Genomic DNA, 27089 nt, shown 5'->3' with positions numbered 1-27089 from the left:
ATGGGCATTCAGCAGGAACTGGACACGGCTGGTGACAGGGAATTCATGCTTTGGGCCCACAAGAAGCTTCCTTTCCTGCGATCCTTTCCACTGTGCTCATGAGGCCACTGGGGTGGTCAGTGGCAGAGGCTGGCTGATACAAACCAGCTGGGTCATTTTGTCTGCTTATTCACCCATTATATCTTCCACAGATGTTCTGTGATGGACTTCCACATTTAATACAAAGATCTTCAAACTTTCTCTGACTCTCATAAGTTCATCCACATGCCTTTTCCCCAGACCTTCTTGTTTTCAGTCTTCTGATCTCTTTTCTTCCAGGCCCCATTCAAATAAGCCACGACATTCACCATTGTCCATGAACGTATATGTACTCTTACCTGTGGCCATTCTTTCCATCCAATAGGCGACCAAGTCTCTGCTCGGCCCACTGGGTGGAATTCACCTGACTGCTAATTCTCAGGGCCACACTTGAGATGGGCCTAAAACAGCTGCTATCCATTTTCAGCTTGCCCTGACATACCAAGTCAATTCATCCATGCCTGAAACTCTGCATTTTTCCTCTGTCAATTGATGACGAGGACCCTCCCCACAACCACCACCGCCACATACTCAAAAAGCCATAAGGGTAAGCTGAGGGAGAGGCTCAGCTAGTGCAAAGGAGAAGAATAACAAGAGTGTGGGCAACCTACTCAGACAGCTGACTTGTGCTCCAGCCCTCTCCATGTCCAATCCTGAACATCCAACTCCCATCTTATGATAGACCATTGCTTCATCTTGGTGTATCTGACAGAACTGTTCATGATGGGCAGCTCTGGCCAGGTGCTCTGTCTCTACCACAGCCCAGTAGTATACAAGGAGGTGTTTTTTAAAAGAGGTATAATTCACTATGGATGTTCTAGCATTGCTCCAGAGCCATAGAGGTCTAGGTTGTGATTCTTTTATTAGGGCTTGTTATGAACTCCGCCCAGAGTGTTTTCCAGACGGAATACTTGCAATAACTGTAAAACCATTTGTATTAGTCAACCAAAGGGGTCCTGATGCAAAATGCCAGAAATTGGTTGGTTTTTATAAAGGGTATTTATTTGGGGTAGGAGCTTATAGATACCAGACTATGAAGCATAAGTTACTTCCCTCACCAAAGTCTATTTGGAGCAAGATGGCTGCCAACATCTGCGAGGGTTCAGGGTTCCTGGGTTCCTACGTTCCTATGCTCCTGGGGCTTGCTTTTCTCTGGGTTCAAAGTTCCTTCCTTCCTGGGACTGGCTTCTCTTTCCTCTGCATGCTGATTTCCCAGGGCTCCAGCTTAAGTCTTTAGCATCAAACTCCAATATCAGAAACCCTCAACTCCGTTCTTCACCAAGTGGTAGGGACTCAACGCCCTAATCATAACTCAATCATGCCCAGGTACAGATCAGATTACAAGCATAATCCAGTATTTCTTTTTGGCATGCATCAGTAATATTAAACTGCTACACTGTCATACATCCTTTTTTGCCTTGAAACCAATTCAAATCTGGCAGCTTTGTTGCCATTCAGTAAAAAGGGTCAGAATTTTTCCCATGTGTAACCTATGCTGCTTCTAGAACCTGAAGAAGCAAACCAGGTGTCTTCCTTCCTTCTTAATGATGGAAGTGTGAGATGCAATAATTTCTTTTTACTTTAGAGAGGATGGCCTGGAATGTCCTGGACATCTAAAATCTACACTTATGTGGCTAGCAACTGAATCGTTGTTGTGTGTCTCTCCCTCCCTCTAGAGCACATGTATCTTACCAAGGCCTCCAAAATATTGTCATTTTTTCTTATGTGGTCTGAATAACATATCATCAATAGAATGAACCAATATGATGCCCTTAGGGTTGTGGACATTGTCTATAATATGATAGAGAACAAGAGAGTTCACATAGTACCTAGGAAACAAACAGAAATGTACACTTTTGTCCATCTTATGCAAACACGAATGGCTCCTGTTTCTTCTTTTCAAGAGAGATGGAAAAGAACACATTTACCTGATCAATAACTGCATTTTATGTACCTGCAGCCATGATAATCTGTTCTAGAAAATATGTCTGGCATTGTAGCTGAACTGGAACTACTATTTGGTTGAGCTTGCAATAATTAATTGTCATTCTTCAGGATCTGCCTAGTTTTTATAGGGTCCAGACTGGTGACTTAAAGATGGGAATGTGAGGGCCCTTGCATTCTTTTTGTCTTAAGGGGACATTAACCTCTCTTTTGTGCTGTTATTCTTTTTGAAAAAAGTTATTATCATGATTGTGGCAGATGTAGGAATTTCAGAAGCCTCCAGTTGGCTTTCTCCACTATGATAGCTCTTACCCCACAGCTCAAAGGGTCAATGTGTAGTTCTTTCAACTCTCAAGTAACTGTCATATGTCCCATTCATAGACAAGGAAAATGACCAATGCAGGCAGAGGGTCTCTGTGTATCTAACATGACCCTGATCTGGGTCAGTACTTCATTTATTCCTTGGCCTCCATGTGCCCACGTGCTAACAAGGAACCATAATGATGCCTTGGGTATTAAAGCACCAGTGTCAACTCAGACTTTGTGTCAATCAGTCTTAAAAGTGTTTGAGTATTTCCCCTTTCTCTAGTGTACATTTAACCAAATAAATGCCCTGGGCATTTATATAGATCCCTTCGTGGAAGGATTGGGGGAATCCTTACCATATACATTTGGTGTAGCATCAAAGGGTCTTTCCTCATGAAAAGGTAGTAGGGGGTGTGTGGATTGTTAGTGGCAATAGTTAGATGATGTCCTTTCATAATCTGTAGCAGATGTTCCACAATAATGTAGGGTGTTGGTGGAGGGATGATGAATGGGAATTCTGCACATTATGCCTGATTGTTTTGTAAGCTTAGATTATAATCAGCTGGCAGACTTTCTGACCTTACATAGTATGCTCAGTCTAGCATGCTCACTTCTCTGAGCATTTTGACACCTGTCTCCACCATTCGCCACAGCAGCGCTGTATTTCTACTTCACTTACTGTGCACAATTGCTTTTTTCCCCACAACATTCTATTATGAACATTTTCAAACATTCAGAAAAAGTGGAAGAAATCTATAGTGAACACCATATACTCACAAACCTAGATTCTACAATTAATATTGGACTATGGTTGATTTATCATATATCTAGTCTTCTCTCTATCAATCCATCTCATTTTCCTTAACATGTTGTATATCAAAGTAAATTGCAGATATCATCAATACACTTCCTCCTAAACATTTCAGCATACATATCATAGATTTCAATGTTTCTTTATAGCACTTTTATTCTGAGATAAAATTTTACAGAAAATATAAAATGTATGTATCTTAAATATGCATTCACTGAGTTTTCACAAATGCCTACACCTCTGTAATCTAAGCCTCTATCAAATTAGAGAACATTACTGTCGTCAAAGAAAGTTACCTCATGCCACTTCCCAGAAATTCCCCCACCATTCTCAGAGACAACAACTCTTCTGATTTTTTTCCACCAAAGTTTAGTTTTGTCTGTTCTCAATATAAGTGGAACCATGCTTTCAAGTGCCAAATTCTCAGTGTATTAGCACCATCTCCCAGGCCCTTGCCAAAGCATTAAATCCCACATCATGGGAAAGTGCCTCCAGATTGATACACTCTTCCTTATCCAACTTTGTATTCCATTTCCCTTGATCCAGCTCTCTCAGGATCCAATCCCATATATATGCTCCTAGCTCCTGACAATGCATGTTGGCTAGGTCTTGCAGTTCCTTTGGCATATAGTCACTTTCCCTTATCAGATCTAGTTCTTCCCCATTTGGGTTTTGTTGTGACGAGACCTTCAGATTTGGCCCGTGGCTATCTGTGAAGGTAGGGGTGGATACTGAGAGGGTACATTCTGTCTTTAAAGCAGAGGCTCTGCATCATCTTCAACCAAGCAGGGATGATTAGCTCTTATCAGGGAGGCACGGAATACTTCTGCAGGACCAGCAAGTACGGAGAATGGAGAGATTCAAGACTTCTGAGTGCTTTGATCTAATATCCCTATCCTAAATTCTCTGTTTTCCAGACCGAATAATCTCGTTGATCTGTCTTTATGTTTGCTGATTCTTTCTTTTGCCACTTCAAATCTACTGAACTGCACTAGTACTTTTCAAGTCCTGAATTTCCATTTGGTTCTTTTTTTTTTTTTTTGCCCCACCCCCACCCTGCTGATTTCTGCTGTTTGTGTCCATTCACTGTGTGATCTTCTGTATCTATTTCTCTTCCTGTCTTCCCTTCTTGTCTTTCTCCTCTAGGATTCATCAGGATTCCATCCTGGGGACTTCTGATGTGGAGAGAGTTTCCCTGTCAATTGAGCCACCTCAGTTCCTGGTCTCTGCTGTGCTTCACCTTGACTCTCCTCTTTGTCTCTTTTGTTGCGTCTTCATCTTACTACATGACTCACTTGCACAGGCACTGGCTCACGCACTGGCACTAGGCTTGCTGTGTGGGTACTCGGCTGGCCATGCATGCACTGGATCGCCAAGTGGGCACACATGCAGGCACTGGGCTCACCACAAGGACACTTAGCTCACCACGTGAGCACTTGCCTGGGCACTCGGCTCACTGCATGGGCACTGGTTCACCATGCAGGCACTTACATGGGCACTTGGCTCACCACAAAGGCACTTGCATGGGTGCTTGGCTCACCACACAGGCACTCAGCCCGCCATGTGGGCACTTTGCTTGCCATGTGGGCACTTGTGTGGGCACTCAGCTCACCATGTGGGCACTTGGCTCATTGTGTGGGCACTCGGCTCGCCACACAGGCACTGGCTTGCCACACAGGTATGCTTTCTCTTCTTCTTTTTCACCACGAGGCCCCAGGGATTGAACCTGGGTCCTCCCATATGGTAGGTGCTAGCCTCATCTCCTGAACTACATCCGCTTCCTAGTCAGTTCTTTTTTTTTTATTTTAATTTTTTTTATTAAATTGCTGTTTTTAAAAAAAAGATACATAGATCACAAAAAACTATTCAGTTCTTTTTAATCATTTCCATCTCTTTATTAATATCCTCTATTTGAAAAGACATTTTCTTTTGTCATGTTTTCCTTTAGTTCTTTGAACATATTTATAATAGTTGTTTGGAAGTCTTTGTCCACAAAAACCACCATCTGGGTGGTTTAAAGGGTGTTTCTATTGCCTAATTTATCCCCATGTAAATGAGTCATACTTTTCCAGTCCTTTGCATGTTTCATAATATGTTTTGTGAAAACTGGATATTTGAGAAAATATATTGTAGCAACCCTGGAGGACACTGGTTCTTCCTTCCCCAGGGTTGTCATTGTTATGTGCTTGTTTATTTATGTTTCTAAATGATTTTGTTGAATTAATTCTGTGGAGTTTATTTCACCCTGTGGTTAGAAGCTGCTTATGTCCCTGATCAGATTTTCTTCTTTTGTTTTCATCTTTTATCTTGGCTACCTAGGTTTGACCCCTATATCAGCATAAGCCACTTGTCAGTCAAATATTGTGCCTACCTGCAACATCAAAAGGCTAGGCCTTTTGAGTAAGGTCCACTATTCTTGAGTAAGGTCCACTATTCTTGAGTAAGAACTTCTTTATAGCCTCCCTAAGAAAACCTAAAATGAAGCTTCTTTAGGATCAAGGAGAGTTATCAGTAAATTAACTGCCTTCCAGAACAAAAATCGTTAAAAGAAGAAAACATACACCATAATTCTTATAACACATTATCTTCAATGTCCAATTTATAATAAAAATGTCTAGACATGCAAAAATGCAAAAATGGCCCCATAACCTACCTCCTTCAAGAAGTATGTAGAAAAGACCCAGAGATAACCTAAATGTTGACTTAGTAGACAAAGACTTTAAAGCAGCAATTTTTATAAATGTTCAAAAATTTTAAGGAAAATAATCGTGTTAATGAGTGAACAGGTGGGAAATCTTGGAAGAGAAATCAAAACTACAAAAGAGTAACTAGCTGGGAAATTCTAGTTCTTAGTACATTATCTTAAACTAAAAATTAACTTGAAGGAAACGGGTCTGGGTAGAGAAACCGAGAAGGGGAGAGCGGGTGGGAGGGCCCTGCGCTTCGGGGGCCGTGGCTGTTAGCCGGTGCTGTGGTTGGTACTTCGCTGTTGGGGAGGCTCTCCGGTCACTGACGGGAAAAAGCAGCGGGTAGAAAACACTGAGGGTCAAGGGCATTTCTTTCTCCTTGGCTCCGCGCTCTTCCCTTTTGGTTCGCGGCTTGGCGTCTAGCCCACCAGCCTGGAGAGGGAGCTTGCGTGGCTATCGACCAGCCTTCTGCGCACGCAGGAGCCTGAGTGTGTGCACGAGCTGGGGCATCTGGAAAGTCTGGGAAGAACCGATGTGCTGGGAGGTGAGCGGGAAAGCTGGTCCCTTCTCTGCGGTAGCAAACACTGTGGACTCTGAGCTGACCTTCCTCACCCGGCCAGCAGCCTTCTCCAGAGGGGCTGTGCTCCATAACCTCTGTTCCTTTCCACTGCAGGACCAGATAAGAAAGTTAAAACGAAGATTTTTTTTTCTGCCTCTCATAAACAGTCTTTGTTGTAGATCACTGCCCCTCCATGGCAGAATCATGCAGACTGCATGTGGAATCTGACATGCTGGTAAGTAGGACCCAAGGAATCATCCCTCTGGCTCCCATATCTAAGTCATTGTGCACCTGTTCGGTAGAATCTTCCATGGCCTATTGTAGAATAATGTATGATACATTTCCTTTCAAAAAGTTGGCGAATTTCATTGTGAGTGACTCTGGAGCACATGTTTTAAATTCTTGGGCTCAAGAGGACCAAAATTTGCAGAGCTGATGGCAGTGTTAGCTGCTGTTGGGCCTCCTAAACTTCATGCAGACCTGAAGTGCTTCAGTATGCTGCGCGGGCTAGTTGCAGCAGTGGAAACCCTCTGCAAAATTACAGAGTACTAATATGAGGCTCCCATGCTCCTAAGGGAGAATGCAGAACGTGTTGGAAATAGAGGAAGGATCATTTGTGTTACTAATGCAAAAAGTGATAGCGATGTGCAAATGCTTGAGGACTGTGCCCAAGAGACAACTCACAAGCATAACAAGCTTGCTGCAAATTCAGATCATTTCATGCAGATTGAGAAGTGTGGGTTAGTCCTGTTCTATGCCTACCCAGGTGGTGAAGACAGCCTTGTGTCTGATCGTCCTGAAAAAGATTCCTCCCCAGTTTTAACTAGCAAAGTCCACAGTGCTCATGCAGGATGGCATCTTGCTACCACATTGAATATTTTAGTACAACAGCATTTTGACTTGGCTTCAACTACTATACAAATATTCCAGTGAAGAAAGAACAGCATGCAAATACATCTGCCAGTTATGATGTGGAAATACTTCATCACAAAGATGCACATGTAGATTTCCTAAAGAGTACTGATACCCACTTAGGTGGCAGCAGTAGAGTAGCCTCATTTAAAGAAACAATAACATTAAAGTGGTGCACGCCAAGGATAAATAATATAGAATTAAAATATTGCACTGGAGTTTATCGGATTTCACCTGTAGATGTAAATAGTAGACCTTTCTCCTGCCTTACTAATTTTTTTCTAAATGGTCATTCTGTTTTATTGGAACAACCACAAAAGTCAGGTTCCAAAGCCATTAGTCATATCCTTAGTAGCCATGTAGGAGAAATATTTTTGCATGTCCCTAGCAGTTCTCGATCCATTCTAAAAGACTCTCTGTATTAGTCAGCCAAAGGGGTGCTGATGCATATTTACCAGAAATCAGTTAGGTTTTATAAAGGGTATTTATTTGGGGTAGGAACTTCCAGATACCAGGCCATAAGTTACTTCTCTCACCAAAGTCTATTTTCACGTGTTGGAACAAGATGGCTGCCAATGTCTGTGAGGGTTCAGGCTTCCTGGGTTACTCCCTTCCAGGATCTTGCTCCTCTCTAGGTTCAGGGTTCTGTTCTTCCCAGGGCATGCTTCTTCCATGGCTCGGGCTTCCTCTCTTCCTGGGACTTGCTTCTCTTTCCTCTGTGGCTTACTTCCTAGGACTCCAACTTAAGGCTTCAGCATCGAACTCCAACATCAAAACTCCAACATCAAAAACCCTCACTCTGTCCTTTGCCATGCCTTTTATCTGTGAGTCCCCACTCACCAAGGGGTGGGGACTCAAAGCCTTAATGATGTGGCCCAATCAAAGCCCTAATCACAATTTAATCATGTCCAGGTATGGGCCAGATTACAAACATAATCCAATATCTATTTTTGGAATTCATAACCATATCAAACTGCTCCACCCTCCTTCAATTAGTGAAGGCTGTGGAAGAAGAGTTACAGATACCAGATTACAGATTTTGGTGAATTTTTGAGGGAAAACAGATTAAGTCCTTTTCCAGACTCCAGATATAAAATTGATGGAAGTCTTGAGATGCCTTTGTAATAAGCAAAGGATCAGTTAGAAAAACACATGTTACTGGCCTATGGTTAGAGGAGGAGAGTAATAAATTAAAAAAAAAAAAGATAATTTAGAACGTGGAAAAGAAGAGTTGGCTGAAGCAGAGATTATAAATGATGCTCTCAATTCCTCAGAATCTCCAAATAAGAAGCTTCTTGTTGAAATGGATGAAACTCCACCAGTGGACAAATCAAAAGGGCCAGTGTCCTTATTATCCTATGGAGTAATAGAATCAATACCACCAATTCCAGGAAACATGAGGAATTTACTGGACATCTGAACTCTGTTAATTATAGAGCTGAGTTATATCAACATCTTAAAGAGGAAAATGGGATGGAGACCACAGAAAATGGAGAAGCCAGCTGGCAGGAAAGAGTGATCTGAGGAACTAAATTTAGTATATTGCATAAATATTTTGTGTAGCATTTGGTATAAGTATTTTTATAGCAAGATTGTATAGTTATGGTCCCTGGACTGGTTTTTACATTTTGAAAATATTTCGGCTAACTTTATCTTTTTTGCACTAATTTTAAAATTGGCACATATGTGAAAAATATACCTTTCAGATCTGTCTTAAATCACACAAATTTATATTATGGTAAAGGGTGTTCCTCTGGAAATGATTTTTTAAAAAAAATTCTTAGGCTTCTCTTTGCCAAATTAAAGTATCTGAAAAAAAAAAAAGAACTTGTTGGGACTAACATCAGGTTGGAGATATGTGAATAAACAGTCAGTATACTAGAAGACAGATCCATAGAAACTTCAGTGACCTGTGGACATTTTTAAATGGTCTAACAGTCATGTAATTGGCGAACATGAACTACATGAACAAATTTGAAGTGATGGTCAAACTTCCCCAAATTTGGTGAAAAACATCAATATCCAAATCCAAGAAATTCAGTGAACTCCAAGATGAATAAATACAAAGGAAATTAAGCCTGGGTAAATCAAACTGCTCAAAACCAAAGAGAAAATCTTGAATGCAACCAGAGAAAGAAGAGCCATTGCATATATACATATAGAACAATATATATTCTCCTATATATATATATAACAATGATGTGAATGATAGATGACTTCTCAGAAACAATGTAAGCCAATGGAGAGCAGAATTATATCTTGAAAGATTAAATGATAAAAAACTATCAACCCAGAATTGTGGATTCAGGGAAAGTATCTTTCAAAAATAACAATAAAATAGACATTTTTAGTCAAATGAAACCTGAGAAAATACATCTCCAGCAGATCTGCACTGAAAACAAAACAAAACAAAACAAAACAAAAGGAAGAACTTCAAGCTGAAAGGAAATGATAGGTGGAAGGTCAGATCTACGAGTAAGAATGAAAAGCATCAGAAATGATAAATACGTATGTAAATATAAAATTCTTGATTTAGTCTTTGTAATTTCCTTCAAAAATAAATGACCATTTAAAGCAAAACTAATATCATTTTAATGGTGTTTATAAAATGTAGCATTAAAATATGAGAAAAAAGAATAAAAGAAAATATATGACAGTAGCATCACAAGAAATGGGCAAACAAAAGACATTTACTGTTTTAAGTTTCTATTGTAAAGGGTGAAATGTGAAGAGTGAAGAATGAAGTAATGCAACATTATTTCCAAATTAAAGATGTATATTGTAATTCCTAGAACAACCACTAGATTAGTCCCATTTATTCCCATCGCGGCATTTGTTCTGAGGTAGATTTACTGTTAGGTTAATGAAATGTAAGTTGCTCCACATATCTCTTTGAAGGCCCTCGGGTGGCCCTAGCAACGGGTTCACAAGTTTCATATGCTTGTAAAATTTGCAAAGGTTATATATTTTAGCAAGAAGTGCTTAAAAACATTGTGGATTTTTTCCTTTCTTTTCAATTTTGACTCCCCTTCCCTCATATTTTCTTCTTGTTGGCTTGCAATGAAATAGTCGTAGGCAATTTGGGGTTATGGTAAGAGGATATATGCCATTTACACTGCAATTTGTAAAGATATTTTCAAACGACTCAAGAAGATGATAAACTACACAAAAATAATTTTTTATTGGAATGTGAGAAACAAAACCAATAAAATCAAAACAAATTATTCTGACATCAAGAAGGAAATTATAACCCATTTCAGATTATACCATAGCAGTAGTTCATTAAGAGGAAAAGCTAAGTTTTGAATAGCACAGTGAATAGGTTCTTGGATTTTTTGATGATCTAATGAAGATAAGTGAATCACATGAACACACTGAAGAGATTTAAATTTCTTGCACATTTTTATTAATTTTACTTCATCTTATTTCGTTTCATTTCCCATGCAAACCAGTTTTATGCAGTTGCCTGTTTATCGGGTCCACGTCTCCTGAATCTCTGTATTCTCGTACCCACCACCACCATCAGCCCGGGTGATGAAATCCCTTCCGGCGCTGTTCTGTGTTTCTATGACCACCTGACTCCCTGAGGTCGGGAGACGCTCGGCCGCACAGAAACTCCTCACTGGGATTTCTCTTCACACCTATCGGGCTGGGATTTCGGGATCGGGTTTTTGTAATAAGGTGATAAGAAAGGAGCAACCGCCGGATTTCCTAGTGAGTAGAAGAAAACTCTTAGGGCGGAAAAAGCGCCCTATTTTCGGCGACTGGTCGCAGAACGATGACGCACTTCCGGCGTCTGCGGTTCCTCGGCTGTCCGGGTATCGCGACTCCGCCAGCGAGCGGATCTGGAGCTTCCCTGGGCGCAGACGGTGAGTCTGAGGTCCCGGACCGGACCCGCTGGGCCCCGCGGAGATTTTATGTTCGTGCCTTGGAGCAGGTTGGACGGGGACTTCTGCGCAGGCGCGACCCCCCTGCGCCGGCACATTCCTTGCCAACGGCGGGGTGGGGGCGTGGTGGGAGGTCCCGGTACGGTGGACAGAGAGACCCCTGCAGGGGGCGGGGCTTGTGACGAGACGAGAGGTGAGAGGTGGGCGAGGGAAGCGGGTGCAGGGCAGGCTTCTGTCCCGCCAGCTGCCAATCTGGGCTCGGGGCCCCTTCTCTGTTTGGCCCAGTCTCTTCTCTTGGCATGAAAAAAATATATAATTTTTTAGTTTTACGAGAAGTTTCAAAACACAGGAAAGGAAGGAGAATAGTATAATGAAGTCCCATATACTTTTTTTTTCTATGTAACAATTGTTAACGTCATTTAGTATTTGCCACATTTCTTTTTCCTTCACGGTTTAAAATAAATTGTCAACCCTAGATAGTTCCATGTACATCTCTAAAAATTAAGGATAATTCCTAAATAACCACAAGAAGTGGACTCACTTCCCTGATATCTAACACATAATTCATTTTCATATTTTCCCTAGTTGTCCCACAAATGCCTTCTGCAGTGGTCTGTACTAAGATCCAAAGACCACTCATTGTGTATGGCCATCTGTACTCTTTCATCCCAGAACAATGCTGCTTACCTCTTCCCTTCCCCCATCCCATTGCCTTGTTGAAGAGGAGATCCCGCCATTCCTTCTGTAGAGTATCCCTATTTCTGTGTTGTCTGTTTCCTCTTGGTATTTAAGCCCTTGCTGTATTTCTTTATCATTGCAGTCACCCTTTAGGATTTATTTTACAACTCCAGTAGTTTATGATTTTCACTATCTCTTTGTTGCTGTTCCTAAATACATTGAAGCTAATTTTTAAAATGCACACTTGTGCTCCCTCTGGCATGTTTTTAATTCAGTGAAGATGAGGATGTATTAGCAAACTCTGCATTTGTTTCAGTCATTTTAAAAATCATGTATGTGCTTCCTGACACATAGTAGGCACTTAGAGTAAATATTTGTGAATTCCCTTTTGACTTTCAGATAATGTGTAGAAACTAAATATTGAATTTAGGATGAGTTCTCTTCTTCCAGCAGTACACATCCAAAATTATGACATTATATCTTTAGAAAAGTGCACGTTTTATGTTTCCATATATGATGTATTTAAGCTTGTATGTACCTTAGAAAAACATGTTCTTAAATCTATTCCATTCCTCTGGCTCTAAACCCACTGTAAGTAAGATATTTTGATGAGGCTACTTCAATTAAGTTGTGAAGTTGTGGCCCATCTCATTCAGGTGGGACCTAATCTTATTACTGGAGTTCTTTATAAGTGGTATGAATGGAGATAGGGAGGGAGTTGAGAGAAAGAGAGAGAGTGCCACAGAAGCAAGAAGCTTAAAGCAATGAAACTCGGTGGAGAAGGGAGGGACCCGCAGATACCGCCATGTGCCTTGCCATATGGCAGAGGAGCCAAGGCTTGCCAGCAGCCAGTCTTTGAGAAGAAAGTATTGCCTTGATGATGCCTTGATTTGGACGTTCTTTTGACCTCAAACTGTAAGCTGATAAATTCCCATTGTTTAAGCCAGCACATTTCATTGTATCTGCTTTGAGCAGCCTAGGAAACTAAAACAGATTTTGGTACCAGATGAGTGGAGTGCTGCAATTGCAAATACCAAAAATGTTAAAAACAAAGCAAAAACAAAACAAAAAACCCACAAAAGGCTTTGTAATTTGGTTATGGGTAGAGGCTAGAAGAATTGTGAGGTGCTTGATAGAAAAGGCCTAGATTGCTTTGAAGAGACTATTTGGATGCTAAAGGTACTTCTCATGTGGCCTTAGAAGAAGATTGTGAATGTGTTATTGGAAACTGGAAGAAAGGCAATCCTTGTTTTAAAGTGGCAGAGTACTTGGCAAATTTGAGTTCTGATTGAACTTGGTGTTGGGTGGAAGGCAGAATTTAAAAGCAATGAGCTTGGACTTAGCTGAGATTTCCTAGCTAAGAATGGAAAGTGCAGCCTAGTTTCTCCTTGCAGTAAAATGTGAGAGAAAGGGGTTAAGCTCAAAATTGAACTCATGGGCACACACACACACACACACACACACACACACACACACACACACACAAAGAAATTGATGGTTTGGAGAATTCTGAGCTTCTGCAAAGCTAGTCCTCAGAGACTAGTGCTCCATGTGAGGGTTTAATTAAACATGCATCCAGTCAGCCATTTGATTTCAAGTCAGGATTGGAAATGCAGTTATCCAGAAAGGATTTGTGGAAAGTCCTATTGTCTGATGGTTTGGACCCCTGTGTACTACAAACAACAACAAACAACTTTTTGTGAGAGCTGTATTGTAGCAGTTTGATATTTATAAATTCCAAAAATAGATATTGGATTATATTTGTGAATTGGCCTGTTCCTCTGGGCATATTAGATTATATTAGATTCAGAGGTTTCACTTTTACTTGATTAAATTATGATTAAGGCTTTGACTGGGCCACATCAGTAGGATGTCCCTCAGTGGGCCGGAACTCACAGACAAAACTACATAGCAGAGGAGTGAGTTGGAGTTTTTGGATGCTGGAATCCCAGGAAGTAAACACATAGGAGAACACAGAGGAATAGTGACTGCTCCATACACATGGCAGAGGCCCTGGGAAGAGAGAGAGCCTGATAGTCTACCTTGTGGAGAGAAGAGAGCAGCTGAGCCCAGAGAGGAATGATCCCCAGGAGAGATGAGACTTACCCCAGCCTACAGCTGATACTGGAAGAAGCTGGGACCACAGAGCCTTAAGAGGAAGAGAAAGGCTGAACATCGGCAGCCATCTAGATCAACATGCGGCAACAGACTTTTGTGAGGGAAGTAACTTATGCTTTGTGGGCTTATGACTGTAAGCTTCTACCCCAAATAAATACCCTTTATAAAAGCCAACAGATTTCTGGTTTTTTGCATCAGCACCCCTTTGGCTGCTAACACATGTATAAATGGAACCACTGCCAGCTTGTACTAAAAAGGACTGGTTGAAGGAAAAATGACCTCAACGGATCATAGTAGCTGAGGTCTGGACTGAAGACATCTTGAGCCAAGAGAGCACAGCCACCCATCTGGGAAAGGGTGAGTATGCCCTGAAGCTTGGAGAGGGCTGCCTTTCCCCTCTGTTGTTCAGAGAGAGTGCTGATACCTATTGTTCTAAGAGGGTGGAGCCTTTGGCCCAGGGATGATGGAGAGTCTGGCCACTGCCTCAGTGACTGACAAGGCTGGTACTTGTGCTCTACCATTTGAGGAGAGTCTGACCACCATACTGATTCTTGAAGAGGATGGAGCCTTCAACCCAGTGTTTGGAGAGAGAGTGGTTGCTGCACAAGACTTGCAGAGGGTAGGGCTGTTGCTCCATCAGGCCCAGGGGACAAAATATCATTTCCCTGGATGACTCTCAGACCTTGATATCTAATTGAGTATACCATGCAGGATTTTGACATTGTCTGGGACCTATAACCCCTGTTTTCCTTCTAATTTCTCCCTGTCAAAATGGAAATATTTATCCTATGCCTGTCCCTCCATTGTATATTGGAAACAGATAGCTTGTTATGTAGGTGTCACGGTTCACAGCCTGAGAGGAGTTGTGTCCCAGGACAGACCCCACCTATAACCAATTTTGCTGAGACTTTGTACTTAATATTGTTACTGAAATGACTTAAGGCTTTTGGGGATATTGTGATGGAATAAATGTATTTTGCATGTTGTTAAGAACATGTCTTTTTGAGACCCAGAGGGTGGAGTGTGGTGGTTGGAAGCTATATGTACCTCATAAAATCAAGTTCTTAAATCTAATCCAGTCCTGTGGGTATTAACCCATTGTAAGTAGGATCTTTTGATGAGGCTACTTCAGTTAAGGTGTGGCCTACTTTATTCAGGATGAAACTTAACCCTATTACTGGAGTTCTTTATAAGTGAAAGAAATACAGAGAGAGAGAAAAAGCCATGGAACTCAGAAGCTTAAAGCCACAAAACTGGGAAGAGAAGGGAGAGACCAGCAGAAGCTGCCGTGTGCCTTGCCCTCTGGTGGAGAAGCCAGGGATCGCTGGCAGCCAGTGTTTGGGAAGAAACCATTACCGTGATGATGCCTTAATTTGGACATTTTCTTGGCCTCAAACTGTAACCTAAATTCCCATTGTTTAAGCCAACCTATTTCATGATTTCTGCTATGGTGAAACTAAAAACTAAAGCCTAGGAAACTAAAAACAACATGTGATGAATTTTTACAAAGTGAAAATCATGCAGTAATCAAGAACATTCCTAGCACCTTGGTAGCCTCACAAATGTCCTCTCCCTATCATAACCCTGACCAAAATTCTGAGTGACAGTTGTTTCCCTCATTTTGATGGCATCCTGAACTATATTTTTGTTAATGAGCTGTAGCTGATATTGCATGCTTCCTTTGTAGGTAATCTGTCTCTGTTCCTCTGGTAGCTTTTAAGATAGTCTTTCTATTCTCAATAGTCTGCAGTTTCACCACAGTATGTCTAGGTGTGCACATCTGAGATGTTTTGCTTTCCCTTCTGGAAAATTCTTAATTTTTTTCCTGCGGCAGCGGCGGTCTGAGCCTGGCCGAGGGACGGGCGGCAGTGGGCCTGCGACTCTTCCCGGAGGCGAGGGCGAGGCGGCAGGCGACTCTTCCCGGAGGCGAGGGCGAGGCGGGAGACTTGGCGAGTCTCCGGCGGAGGCCTGCAAGGTGTGGAGGGCGGCGGGGACGAAGGAGGCGAGACACCCTTGCGGAGCTGTAACAGAGCCGTTTATTCGGGGATGTACACAGGTTATACAGGGCTGTCGCGGGGGCCGGGCGGAGCTCTTGCTGGGATGCCCTATAAGGCGTGCTGGGGAGACCCGCGGCAAGGATTGGCTGTGGGAAGACAGGGAACTGCAAGGATGGGAGGGGTGCTGGGAGGAGTAGGCGTTTGCGCAGCGGGGGACGGGGGTGTATTTGCTAGGGGAGAAGGCTGGTACCTGAGGTGGCAGAGGTGGTGGCAGGGGATTGGCTATTGCTGTTGCTGGGGCTTGAGCTTCTTAGGCTGTGGCGGGAAATAGAGAACAAGGCAGTTGCGTGGGGGGAAGGGAGCGGGAGAGGGAGGGGAGGGAGAAGGGCGGAGTGGCAGGGGCCGACCAGATGTTGCGTTTAGGCGGGAGGTCATGGGCGCAGCCTCTGCTGGTGCCTGGGCGGGCTTGAGGGCGTCACGCCCGTGCCGGCTGAGGACGCGGCCGCCCTTTCCAGCCGCCCTGTAGTAGGCCTGGGCAGCCTGAGGGCTTGCGCCCGTGCCAGCCACCCTGACCCCTGGCTCCAGGCTACGCGTCTGCCTTCCGCCGGGGCTGGCCGTGCCTAGGGAGGCTTGCTGTCCCACATTTCCTCATCAAATATTGTTTCTTAGTCATTCCCTCCATTCTCATCTTCTGGAGTTACTATTACATTAATGTTGGATTCTTTTAATATAGGTCCTTTCTTCTTAACTGCTCTTTCACATTTTTCATCTCTGGCTGCAGTTGGAGTAAAGTCTCTAGGCTTGTCATAAAAATCATTAAGTTAGTCTTCAGTTGTGTCCATTTTGTTGTTTATCCTCTAATGCATTTTAAATATCAAAGTTTTTTTTTTATATTTCTAAGGTTTCTAGCATTTATTTTTTAACACTGACCTGACATTGACTTTTTCCGTTTTGTTTTCATTATTTCTTACACTTTTCAAAATCATTTATTTTAGTTTTAAGATTTATTTATTTATTTATTTATTTATTTATTTCTCCACATCCCCTTGTTGTTTGCACTTGCTGTGTCTATTTGTCTTCCTTGTTTCTTTAGGAACCAAACCCAGGACCTTTGATGTGGGAGGGAGGCACCTAATCATTTGAGCCGCCTCTGTTCCCTGCTTTGTTGAATCTCTCATTACGTTTTTTTCTTGTGTCATCTTGTCTTTTTTTTGTGTCATCTTGTTACATCAGCTTGTTGTGCCTGCCCATTGTTCTAGCTTGCTGTCTTCTTTAGGAGGCACTGGGAATCAAACCAGGGACCTCCCCTGTGGTAGGTAGGAGCCCAATCACTTGAGCCACATCTGCTTCCCCAAAATCACTTATTTAAAAAAATTTTTTCTTAAATCACTTATTTTAAAGATTCTTCAAATTATAAAATAAATTTCATCTGGAATGAATTTCAGTTCTGATTGTTATTTTTCTTAGGGTTAGATTTCTTCATGTGTTTTGGAACTTAGGTTGTAGGCTTATTTTGGGTGGGAAGGTTTCTGTTTAGATTTCTGTTTTTCTCCTGCCTATGCTCACTGCTCCCAGTCGATCAGTTTTGCTCCGCCAGGGCCTCTCTGCTTTCAGTCTGGGTCTCAAAACCAGTGTTTTGGTGTTGCTGCCCTCAGGGCTTATTGGGGTGGAACAGACCCAGTCTGGAGCCAGCAACTGCTGGGTCCATTTTCTGGTACTGAGGCTGATCCTTCCCTTGCCTCCTAGGCCTTATCTTATGGGAAAGCCATAGCCCAAGTCAGTACTCTATGATTTTTTATTTTTCTGACCTTTTCATAAGGGTGGATCTTAACTACAGCTCCAGGTATGAAGCCTTGAGCCTGAGACAGACTACCTTGAGATTCTTTAACCCTCAGAGGTTGAATTCTAGGCTCTCCCTGACTGCTTGTAGACCCATTACCGCACAGCTGCAGCTCCACTAGGTATGGGGCTCATGTCAGACAAAACAAACAAAACAAAAAACTGTCTCTGGGAAGTGGATGTGGTGTGAGTGGTTGAGCACCCGCTTCTTACATGGGAGCTACCAGGTTCAGTCCCTGGTGCCTCCTAAAAACAAACAAACAAACAAAAGCAAGCAAACAAAAAAACCAACTCAGGGGAGCTGATATGAATGAGTGATTGAGCATTGGCTTCCCACTTAAGAGGTCTGGGGTTCAATCCCCAGCCCTGATACCAACCCCCCCCCAAAAAAAAAACCCACCCACCCACAAAAAAACACAAAAAACCAAGACTATCTCCATGGTTTCTTAGTAGTATTAAGGTACAGAATCAAAATCAGTATTCAAAGAATACATTTGACCTGTAAATCTAATCCCATGGGAAGCCTAATGCAAATTCACACTTAAAAATTCTCAGACTTTCAGTCTTCTTGGACTGAAATATCAAAAAACCTAATACCCAGCTGCTGTAGAAAGCAGTAAAAAAAAACACAACTGGCCCTGAACACTGATGAAGAATAAGACCCATGATCTTTGTAACTCTCCTTGTTCTCACACTGCAACAATTTCATGTAAATACTGTATTAAAGTCTGTCTCTCCCACAGTAAATCCCACAAAGGTAGACCATGTCTGCTTCCTCTCACTGTTTTGCCTTATGCACCCCACACTTGAATGGCGTCTGGTAGGCAGGTAATGCTTAAATGAATGGAATGAATACATTTCTCGCCAATAAATCATAACTGAAAAACTTCTGAACGATGCTCTTAAACATAAATGATGCTATTAACACAGGGACAAAGACATATAAAAACTCAGTCCTACTACTACTACAGTAAAATAAACATTATACCAGTGTATAATTAAACATCCCAACAATGAAAAACTGTGAAAACTGCCAAAACTCTACCACATAGTCTTACCACTTCCTCCCTGAATCTTACTCAGTGTTCCTTTAAAGTAGAGATCTAACCTATGGCCATGAAATAAAACTATTGAAGTCTCTTAATTATCATATAATAATGTTTAGTCCTGTTGTACATTTTTGCCCACACCCCACCCTCTATAGTTCAGCCACCAGTACTCCCTGCCAGCCCTTAGAGCCACTATGCAATGTACCCTTTTTTTTTCTTTTTATTCTTTGCAATTGTACCCTTAACTACTTTTGCTCATGCTGTTTGCTTGGCCAGTGATGTCAAATCTCCTCCCATCTCCCTTTCTCTGCCTTACAAATTCCTGTTCATTATTTTAGGGCCTAAAATTTAGGCCTAATTCAAAAGTACTTGTTCCTAAGCCACAGTCTTTTACTGCTCCACACCTAGTCACAATTACTTTTCCCCTGTTCTTTCCTCCGTGTATATTCGGTTGAGGCCTCTATTATAGGTCTCATCTAACATTAGCTGATATTCTAGCTAGTTTTATATACCCTATTCTCCCCTTAAAGTTACCATATATTGTCTACCAGGCCTTTAAATCACTATAATCATTTATTTGTTCATTTATTTTCTTGTAGTAAGTACTTTATTTTAAATGGTATAAAAATCAGAAAAAGTACAGAAGGGTATTCAATGAAAAGTAAATTTCCCTTCCTGTCTTGTTTCCCATGTTCTCAGTCCCCCTCCCAAAGGACTACTCCTTTGTGTAAGTTGTCTGTTGTCATTATAATGCTGTGTAACAAACAACCACAAAATGGTAGTGGCATTCAACAATAAACATTTATTTAGCACATGAGTCTATGGGGTGCAGCTGATCTGGGGTGGGCAGGGCTCACTTATACTCACTCAAGGCGGAGGGAGAAAAGGGGAGGGCTTGTGGTGATCCATTGTAGTTTGGCCATAAAACTCTGCAGATCTCAGCTGGGCTCGCTTGTCTGGTAGATTGGCTATTAGCTGACCTAGGATGGTTGTATCTGCTCCACCAGGGTGATTTGGCTCTGTTAACATGTTTCTTGTCGTTCAAAGGTTAGCCTGGCCATACCTTGCTCCTGGCAATTGCAGAGGACAAGAACAAGCAAACCCAGTCACACAAGTACTTTTCGAGCCTCTACTTCATCACAAATGCTGATATCACATTGGCCAAATCAAGTCACATGGTTGATCCCAGAGTCACAGTGGGAGGGTACTACAAAGTATATAGCTACAGGGAGGGTTTAGAATTGGAGCTATTAATGTTAATAATATTGAGAACAGGGTACTCTGCTTCACCCTTTTTCTAGTTTTTAAACATATATAAGCTTAGTGCTGTGGCTCAAGACCATTCTATATTTGATATATTTATACTGTGAGTCCTCTCATGTCACATTAAGGCAGATTTTTGACCAATGGCTTTCCCATACATGTACCATTCATATAGTTCTCTCCAACGTAAATTTGCTCAGGTTGACTGAAGGATGAAGGATAACTGAAGGCCCTTCCACACTGATTACAGACATAGTTGTTTCTCTCCTATTTGAGTTCTTTTTATAGGAATGAAAATTAGCAATCTGGTTGTTTCACACGTTCACTGGATTTATATTGTCTTCAATGTGAGTATTGGTGTCTATAAGGGTCAGTGTTCTCTTGGCATTCTTTTCCACATTTATTTTCTTTCTTTTTTTTTTTGTTTACTCTTTTCCCACATTTATTACATTTATATATATATATATAAATATATGTGAATTTTCTCGAGGTGTCTAAGTTTAGAGTGAAAACTAAAGGCCTTCCCACATTGAAAACATTCGTATAGTTTACCTACAATGTGAATTTGCTCAAATCGATTAAATGATGACTATTCACTGAGGGCTTTTTCACATTGATTGGTGATACAGGATTTCTTAAACGTATGAGTTAATATATATTGGGTCTTTGGGGAAGTCTGTGGCAACCTGCAAAATCTTTACATTCAGGATGTTCCTCTCCAGTGTGAAATCTCTGCAGTGACATGGTAGTGGGTATGTCCTTGCAGATATTTTGCATGGGTATCATTCCTTATTTTTCAAAGCCTCTTTTCCCTGCTGAAGTCTTGTACTCCCACTTACAAGACTCCCCCTCATATTAAAGCATAGGTTCCTGGAGCTCAAGTGAACTCTTGCCTTGGAGAAATCGTCTACCTTGCCTCCACACTTGTCTCCTTGCTCCAATGGGGAAATCACATATAATTTGCAGTTTGACGCCCTGAACATAGATTGTTAGTTCATTGCTGAGAGGATTGCATGATCTTCAAGTCCAGAGCAGGCGAGTTCAGATGTCTGATGCTGTCTTTTGAATCTGCCAAGTAGGGCCCACTCTTCCTGGGTGAAATCTATTACTACATCATCAAAAGCCACTGCTATCAGAACCCAAAGAGGTAGAAAATCCAGGCACACAGGGTCATTATTGAGTATGCTGTCACCACATTCCAGAGCTAAAAGCTTTCCTGTTCTAGCTATAAATAAATACTTCTCTCATCACAGAATCATGTAGAGTGTGACTGAAAAGGTGTTAATTGATAAACTGGCAAATATTCCTCTCCTCAAATTATTGTAGAGACTAATTTGATGCTGGTTCTCATAACTTGGCAAAAAGAGCTGTGGAGGGCAGAGGGGCAGGGATTGGCTTCACATGGGGCCATAGGAAGGGTCATCTGGTCTGCCAGATCAGGCCTACCTTTCCTTCTGGGAGCCTACAGTGCTGAATTTTGAGGTTGAGGTTCAGATAACCATTTTTATTGACAGATCTGATTTTGTTTTACATCCTTTAAAACCATTTTTTCTTGTATTTTAAAAAAATTTTTATGAGAGAAGTTGTAGGGTAACACAAGTATCACACACAAAATAAATAAAATATAGCATTCTCATATACCAATCTATTAACACCTTGCATTAGTGTGGTACATTTGTTATAATTCATGAAAACATTTTAATAATTGTACTATTAACTATAGTGCATTATTTATGATAGAGTACACTGTGTTGTACAGTCCTATGGAATTTTTAAAAATTTCTTATTCTGGTAACATATGTATGACCTAAATTTTCCTCCTTTTAGCCACATTCACATATATAATTCAGTGCTGCTAATTACATTCACAATGTACTATATATAACTTTTTAAGAAAACATAAGTGATAGCGTGCTATTCATTGTTCCCATATTTTACTTTAAAAACTCCACTAGTTTTTTATTTATTCCTGTTAATATACTATTTTTTATCATCAGGTATATCCTGAAGAAGATTAAATCAGGGAATCTTAAATCTTAGTTGCCCTTCACCCCAAGCAGAAGTGATCCTTCTGAGTTATTTAATCTCAGAATGGCTTCAACAGAAGAACAGGATGGATTTAAGATTGTGAAAGTGGAGGAAGACCCTACCTGGGACCAAGAAACCTACCTTCAAGGGAATTGCTTTTCTGGCCAGGAGGCCTACCGCCAACTTTTTAGGCAGTTTTGTTACCAAGAAACTCCTGGTCCCCGAGAAGCACTTATCCGGCTGCGGGAGCTCTGTCATCGGTGGCTGAGGCCAGAGACACACACCAAGGAGGAGATTCTAGAGCTTCTGGTGTTGGAGCAGTTCCTGATTATCCTACCCGAGGAGCTCCAGGCCTGGGTGAGAGAGCACAATCCAGAGAGCGGGGAGGAGGCAGTGGCTGTCGTCGAAGATCTGGAGCAAGAGCTTAGTGAGCCAGGGAAACAGGTGAGAGGAGGAAGATGGGTTCCTAGATATTGAATACAAACTAATGATAAAGTTTGGTGACTCTGGTTAGTTGGTGATAGCCACATATACTAGTTATTTATTACTGCATAACAAATTACCCTCAAACCTTTATGGCTTAAAACAAGAAACATCATCTCAGTTTCTGTGAGTCCAGAATTTGGAAATTACTTAGGAGCATCTCTCATGAGGTTGTAGCAAAGATGTCCATGACTGCAGTTATCTCGGGTTGATCTATTTCTAAGATGGCTCATTGCATGGTTGCTGGTAGGGGTTCCCTCGCTAACTGTTAGCAGGACGGCTTAATTCTTTGCCATTAAGTCTCTCCCTTGGGCAGCTCTAGTGTCCTTATAACATGTCAGCTGCTTCCCTCAGAGAGAACACAGATGAAGCCATAATGTTTTTTTTGGACTAGTCTCAGAATGTGTTACCTCTGCCATACATTCTATTTAGTAGAAATGAGCCACTAAATATAGCCCATACTTAAGAGGGGGAGAGATTAGGCTCCACCTTTTGAGGGGAGGAGTACCAAAGAATTTGTCGACATATTTTAAACCACCACACCACATTTGACCACTCTTGCTTTGCCCTTTCCCCTTTGGATGTGGAATGAAACTGGTCCTTGCATTGTGCCATCTCTCTAGGAAATGTTTTATATAGTTCTGTAAGATCTCTTTCATTGAGTTTTAGCTTGAGCTCCTGTAGTCCTCCTCTTATGAACCCAAATATACCTACCTGCCTCCAGCCTCCAGATCATGAACATGTACAGTCCAAAGTGCTCTCAGAGGATGTGGCACTTCAGAAGGCCAAACAGGAATCAACAGTCACTCAGCTCATGGTGACCCAGCTCAAATGTGACTCTTTCAGCCCCCACAAATTTCAAGTACAAGGTAAGGGCTTTGACAGGTCCATTCAGGGGATCTCTGGTGGTCAGTATAGAGCAATAACTAAGACCGTGGACTCTGGGACCAGACTGCCTAGGTTGGAGTTTAAGCACTGCTACTTCTAGCACTCTGACATTGGGTAGGTCATTTAATCTCCCTAAATCTTCAGTTTATATATCTGTAAAATGGGGATAATTATAGTCCCTCTCTCATGGGTCATTTAAGGATTTAATAAGTTTAAAAGTAAAACAAAATAGTGCTTAGCTTGTATTAAAATGCTCTATATCGGGATACATCCTTTCCGGGACTGTTATCTTCTCTGGGCGATCCCCTCTGGCCATTTCTGCAGTGCTTTTTGCCTTAATATACCTGTTTAATCCCTCTTTACATTATGCTGCCAGTTTTGCATTCCTAGAACATGTTTGATATGGATCTTCCTATTCCCCATCCAATGGTTTCCCTCTTTCATAAAGGAAAGAGATGACATTATTTGGTCCACTTACTATTACAGATGGTGAAACTCTACCTGAAAACAAGGAGTTGGCACCAAAGCAAGAAGTCTTTAAAAAAATGGAACATTTTGGAGATATATCTAGCAGACTCCAAAGAGATCTTCCTCTGGATTCTAAGTACAGAGAAACTTGTAGACATGAGAGCGGGGTAGAAAAGCAGCAAGGACAACCCAATGTAGAGAGACGTCACAAATGCAACCAATGTGGGAAAAGCTTCACTCAGAGTTCCGTCCTCATTCAACACCAAAGAATCCACACTGGGGAGAAACCATATGAATGTGAAGAGTGTGGGAAGGCCTTCAGCCAGAAGTCAGGCCTGAATGAACATCAGCGGAGCCACACTGGAGAGAAACCCTATCAGTGTATAGAGTGTGGGAAAGCCTTCAGTGCCAGCAATGGCCTCATTCGACACAGAAGAATCCACACAGGAGAAAAGCCATATGGTTGTGAAGAGTGTGGGAGAGCCTTCCGCCTGAGCTCATACCTTGTTCAGCATCAGAGGATACACACTGGAGAGAAACGCTATCAGTGTAATGAGTGTGGGAAAACCTTCAGTCAGAATGCTGGGCTTTTCCAACATCTCCGAATTCACACTGGTGAGAAACCGTATCAGTGCAGTCAGTGCAGTAAAAGCTTTAGCAGGCGAACCCTCCTCATGAAACATCAGAGAAGTCACACTGGAGAGAGACCATATGAGTGTGATGAGTGTGGAAAAGCCTTCAGTCATCACTGCAACCTTATTAGACATTTTAGAATCCATACTGTTGCTGAACTGGATTAATTCCATGGACCCCTGGGATTCTGACTGGGGGTTATCTTGGAAAGTAAGATTTTCAAATGTCTTATTCTGCTCTTATCAAATTCATTTTGCTTTGGAATGAGTAGCTTGTCTACAAACCAGGTGCTAACGTCTCCTGAGTGTATGTCTGTGGGTGTGGGAGGTTGCTGAGTAGCTCCCCTTTCTCTATCCCGTGGTTCTTTTCCAGTGATTCCCCTTAAAGGGAACACTCCCTACCTGGAAATAAATGCTATGGAGGGGCTGTTCATGAATAATACTGAATTTTGAATGACTGTAAAAGACAAATGTCTGTGTAATTTTAAAGATTGGGTAAGTTCAAGGGATATTCAATAGTGGGTCTTTTCTGTAAGAGTTACATTTTAAACACATCAAAAATTTTTGGAATAAGAATGGTTTGCATTTCCACCAGAAACCTTTGCTATTGTCTCCCCTGGGAATGTGATAGACAGCCTCTTTGGTGCTTTCTTTAGAAAGTAGGACATAATAATCAAACAGCATCATCTCTGGTTTGAAACTTGTATTCTTGACAGTTTAGAAAGCTATGTCCTGTTTGATATTTAATTCCAAATTCTCAGTGCAGGTATTCCCTTATTTTGGGTATCCATCTTTGTTTTAAATAATTGATAAGATGATACTTTAAAACCTCTGTTCTTTGCAGTGTACCTCTTTAATTCATAGCCTTTTTTGTCAGCATTATTCCCTTCCCACTACCTCTTGGGTGCCATTGCAAGAAAGATCATTGAAGCTCTAAAGGAAAGGAGTCTGCGACCTCAGGCAGCTTGCTGTTCAACTGTGGCTGTTTACTGTCAGGGTTAAACAGCCATGCTCTGGCACCAGACTGACTGGGGTTAAGATCTGCCTTTACATTTGTGAACTGTGGAACCTTGGCAAACTTATTTCAATGCCCCTGTGCCACAGTTTCCCTATCTGTAACAATAGGAGCCATAACAAAACCGTCCTTTGTGAAGATTTTGAAGATCGGGATTGTTATGAAGATTAAGTGAACACAAACTTGTAAATCACTTACACCTTAGTTCTCAATAAACATGCACTGTGATTTACATAAGAAATAACATTACAATCTGATGAATGTAGGTGGAATTGTAAGTATATGTTAGAATTAAAATAGGGTATTAAATGCCTCTACTGACATTCTCACTGTCCTTTTCTCCAGAGTCAAAATCTGAGTCAAATTTTTCAAGAAAGTTCAATTTAAAAGTATATTGTTCCAAAACCTTTGTCTGTTCTCTTGGCATGTGAAGTTTATATTTTTTAAAAAGTAAAATAAGTATGTATGTATGCATGCGTGTACATATAAAATTTGTTTTTTTCTTATAGTATAGGGACCATACCAAAAAAACTCTAATATTCTATGACTATTTCATTTGTAGAACTAACGATTAACTAAATTCATGTTATTTATTGTATACTATGTTATTATTTATAACATTATAACATGTTAGTACTCCTGCATATCACCTGGGATCTTGTTAAAATGCGGATTCTCAGTCACAAGGTCGGAATGGAGAATCTGTATTTTTAACAAGCTCCGGGGGTGCTGCTGGTTCATGGACCACACTTTGAAGAGCAAGGCCCCAGTCAGCTCTGATTCTTGAGAAACCAAGAAAATCATAGTTCCCTTCCCAGCCTTCTTCCACATGCAACCTTCTGCACCATAGTGATCCACTGCCCGCCCACCCTGAGAGCAGTGAGATGCCAGTGACGTACAGCGGGCAGGTATGCTGAGGTGGGTTTGGGCAACAAGGCAGAGTCCTCTGCCCTGGCTGGCCAATCCAGCCAAATCTTTCCCCAAGAAGTCTGAACAGTACTTATAAAGGTTTGCTTTTGAGAAAAGCTGCTGCTGCAGAGCTTCTGCTGTTTCCCCCACTCTTCCTCATGTGAGCACCCAGAGAGGAAAGGCGCCGTTGCCTGTTTATGAGCACACTACAGACCTGTCAGTCCTCACCCCACACTGCCTTTGGGAATCACTGAGCTCCTCAGGCCACAGAGACAAGGTCCCAGCTGAAGGGTCCTTACCTAGGGCGCTACCACATGCCACACTTACCTTTAATTCTGGCTCATCCTTTCTGTGATCGCAACCGTGTGCTCATTCACCTGTACAGAAAGGCAAAGAAAAATGCACAGAGGAGAAAGTAGCCACAAATAGAGGCCAGAGAGTAAAGGATAAAAGTAAAGGGGAGGAGGAGCCTCCCAAATGGGCGAGAGAGGGAGAGGGAAGAGAAAAGGGAAGAAGAAAGACCTAAGAGGGCAAGCCT

General features: G+C 41.7%; 1 protein-coding gene and 1 pseudogene across 2 annotated transcripts; both read left to right on the top strand.

The window, feature by feature from the left end:
* On the top strand, positions 1–16007 carry LOC101433851 (integrator complex subunit 13-like; annotated as a pseudogene).
* ZSCAN31 (zinc finger and SCAN domain containing 31) lies at positions 11070–26112 on the top strand. 2 transcript variants are annotated; one of them, XM_012531243.4, is made up of 4 exons: positions 11070–11166; positions 22126–22600; positions 23364–23508; positions 24014–26112. In XM_012531243.4, exons 2-4 carry the CDS (start codon positions 22220–22222, stop codon positions 24793–24795), a joined length of 1308 nt encoding a protein of 435 aa, XP_012386697.1. In that variant the 5' UTR covers positions 11070–11166; positions 22126–22219; the 3' UTR covers positions 24796–26112. The 2 variants fall into 2 exon arrangements, with proteins under 2 accessions (XP_012386697.1, XP_004474232.1); XM_004474175.5 differs by having other exon boundaries at positions 11073–11234.
* Positions 26113–27089: the final 977 nt, after the last annotated feature.

The sequence above is a fragment of the Dasypus novemcinctus genome, chromosome 22 (genome assembly GCF_030445035.2).
Source record: "Dasypus novemcinctus isolate mDasNov1 chromosome 22, mDasNov1.1.hap2, whole genome shotgun sequence".
In the NCBI taxonomy this organism is placed as follows: Eukaryota; Metazoa; Chordata; class Mammalia; order Cingulata; family Dasypodidae; genus Dasypus; species Dasypus novemcinctus.
This window is presented reverse-complemented; position numbering and strand designations above follow the sequence as displayed.

What these genes read in the sequence shown, in the direction of transcription:
- ZSCAN31 (XM_012531243.4), top strand. Translation starts at nt 22,220, where the DNA reads ATGGCTTCAACAGAAGAACAGGATGGATTTAAGATTGTGAAAGTGGAG. An exon ending in TTAGTGAGCCAGGGAAACAG is followed by an intron (nt 22,601 to 23,363) that starts GTGAGAGGAGGA and finishes ACCTGCCTCCAG; the next exon opens with CCTCCAGATCATGAACATGT. An exon ending in CCACAAATTTCAAGTACAAG is followed by an intron (nt 23,509 to 24,013) that starts GTAAGGGCTTTG and finishes TTACTATTACAG; the next exon opens with ATGGTGAAACTCTACCTGAA.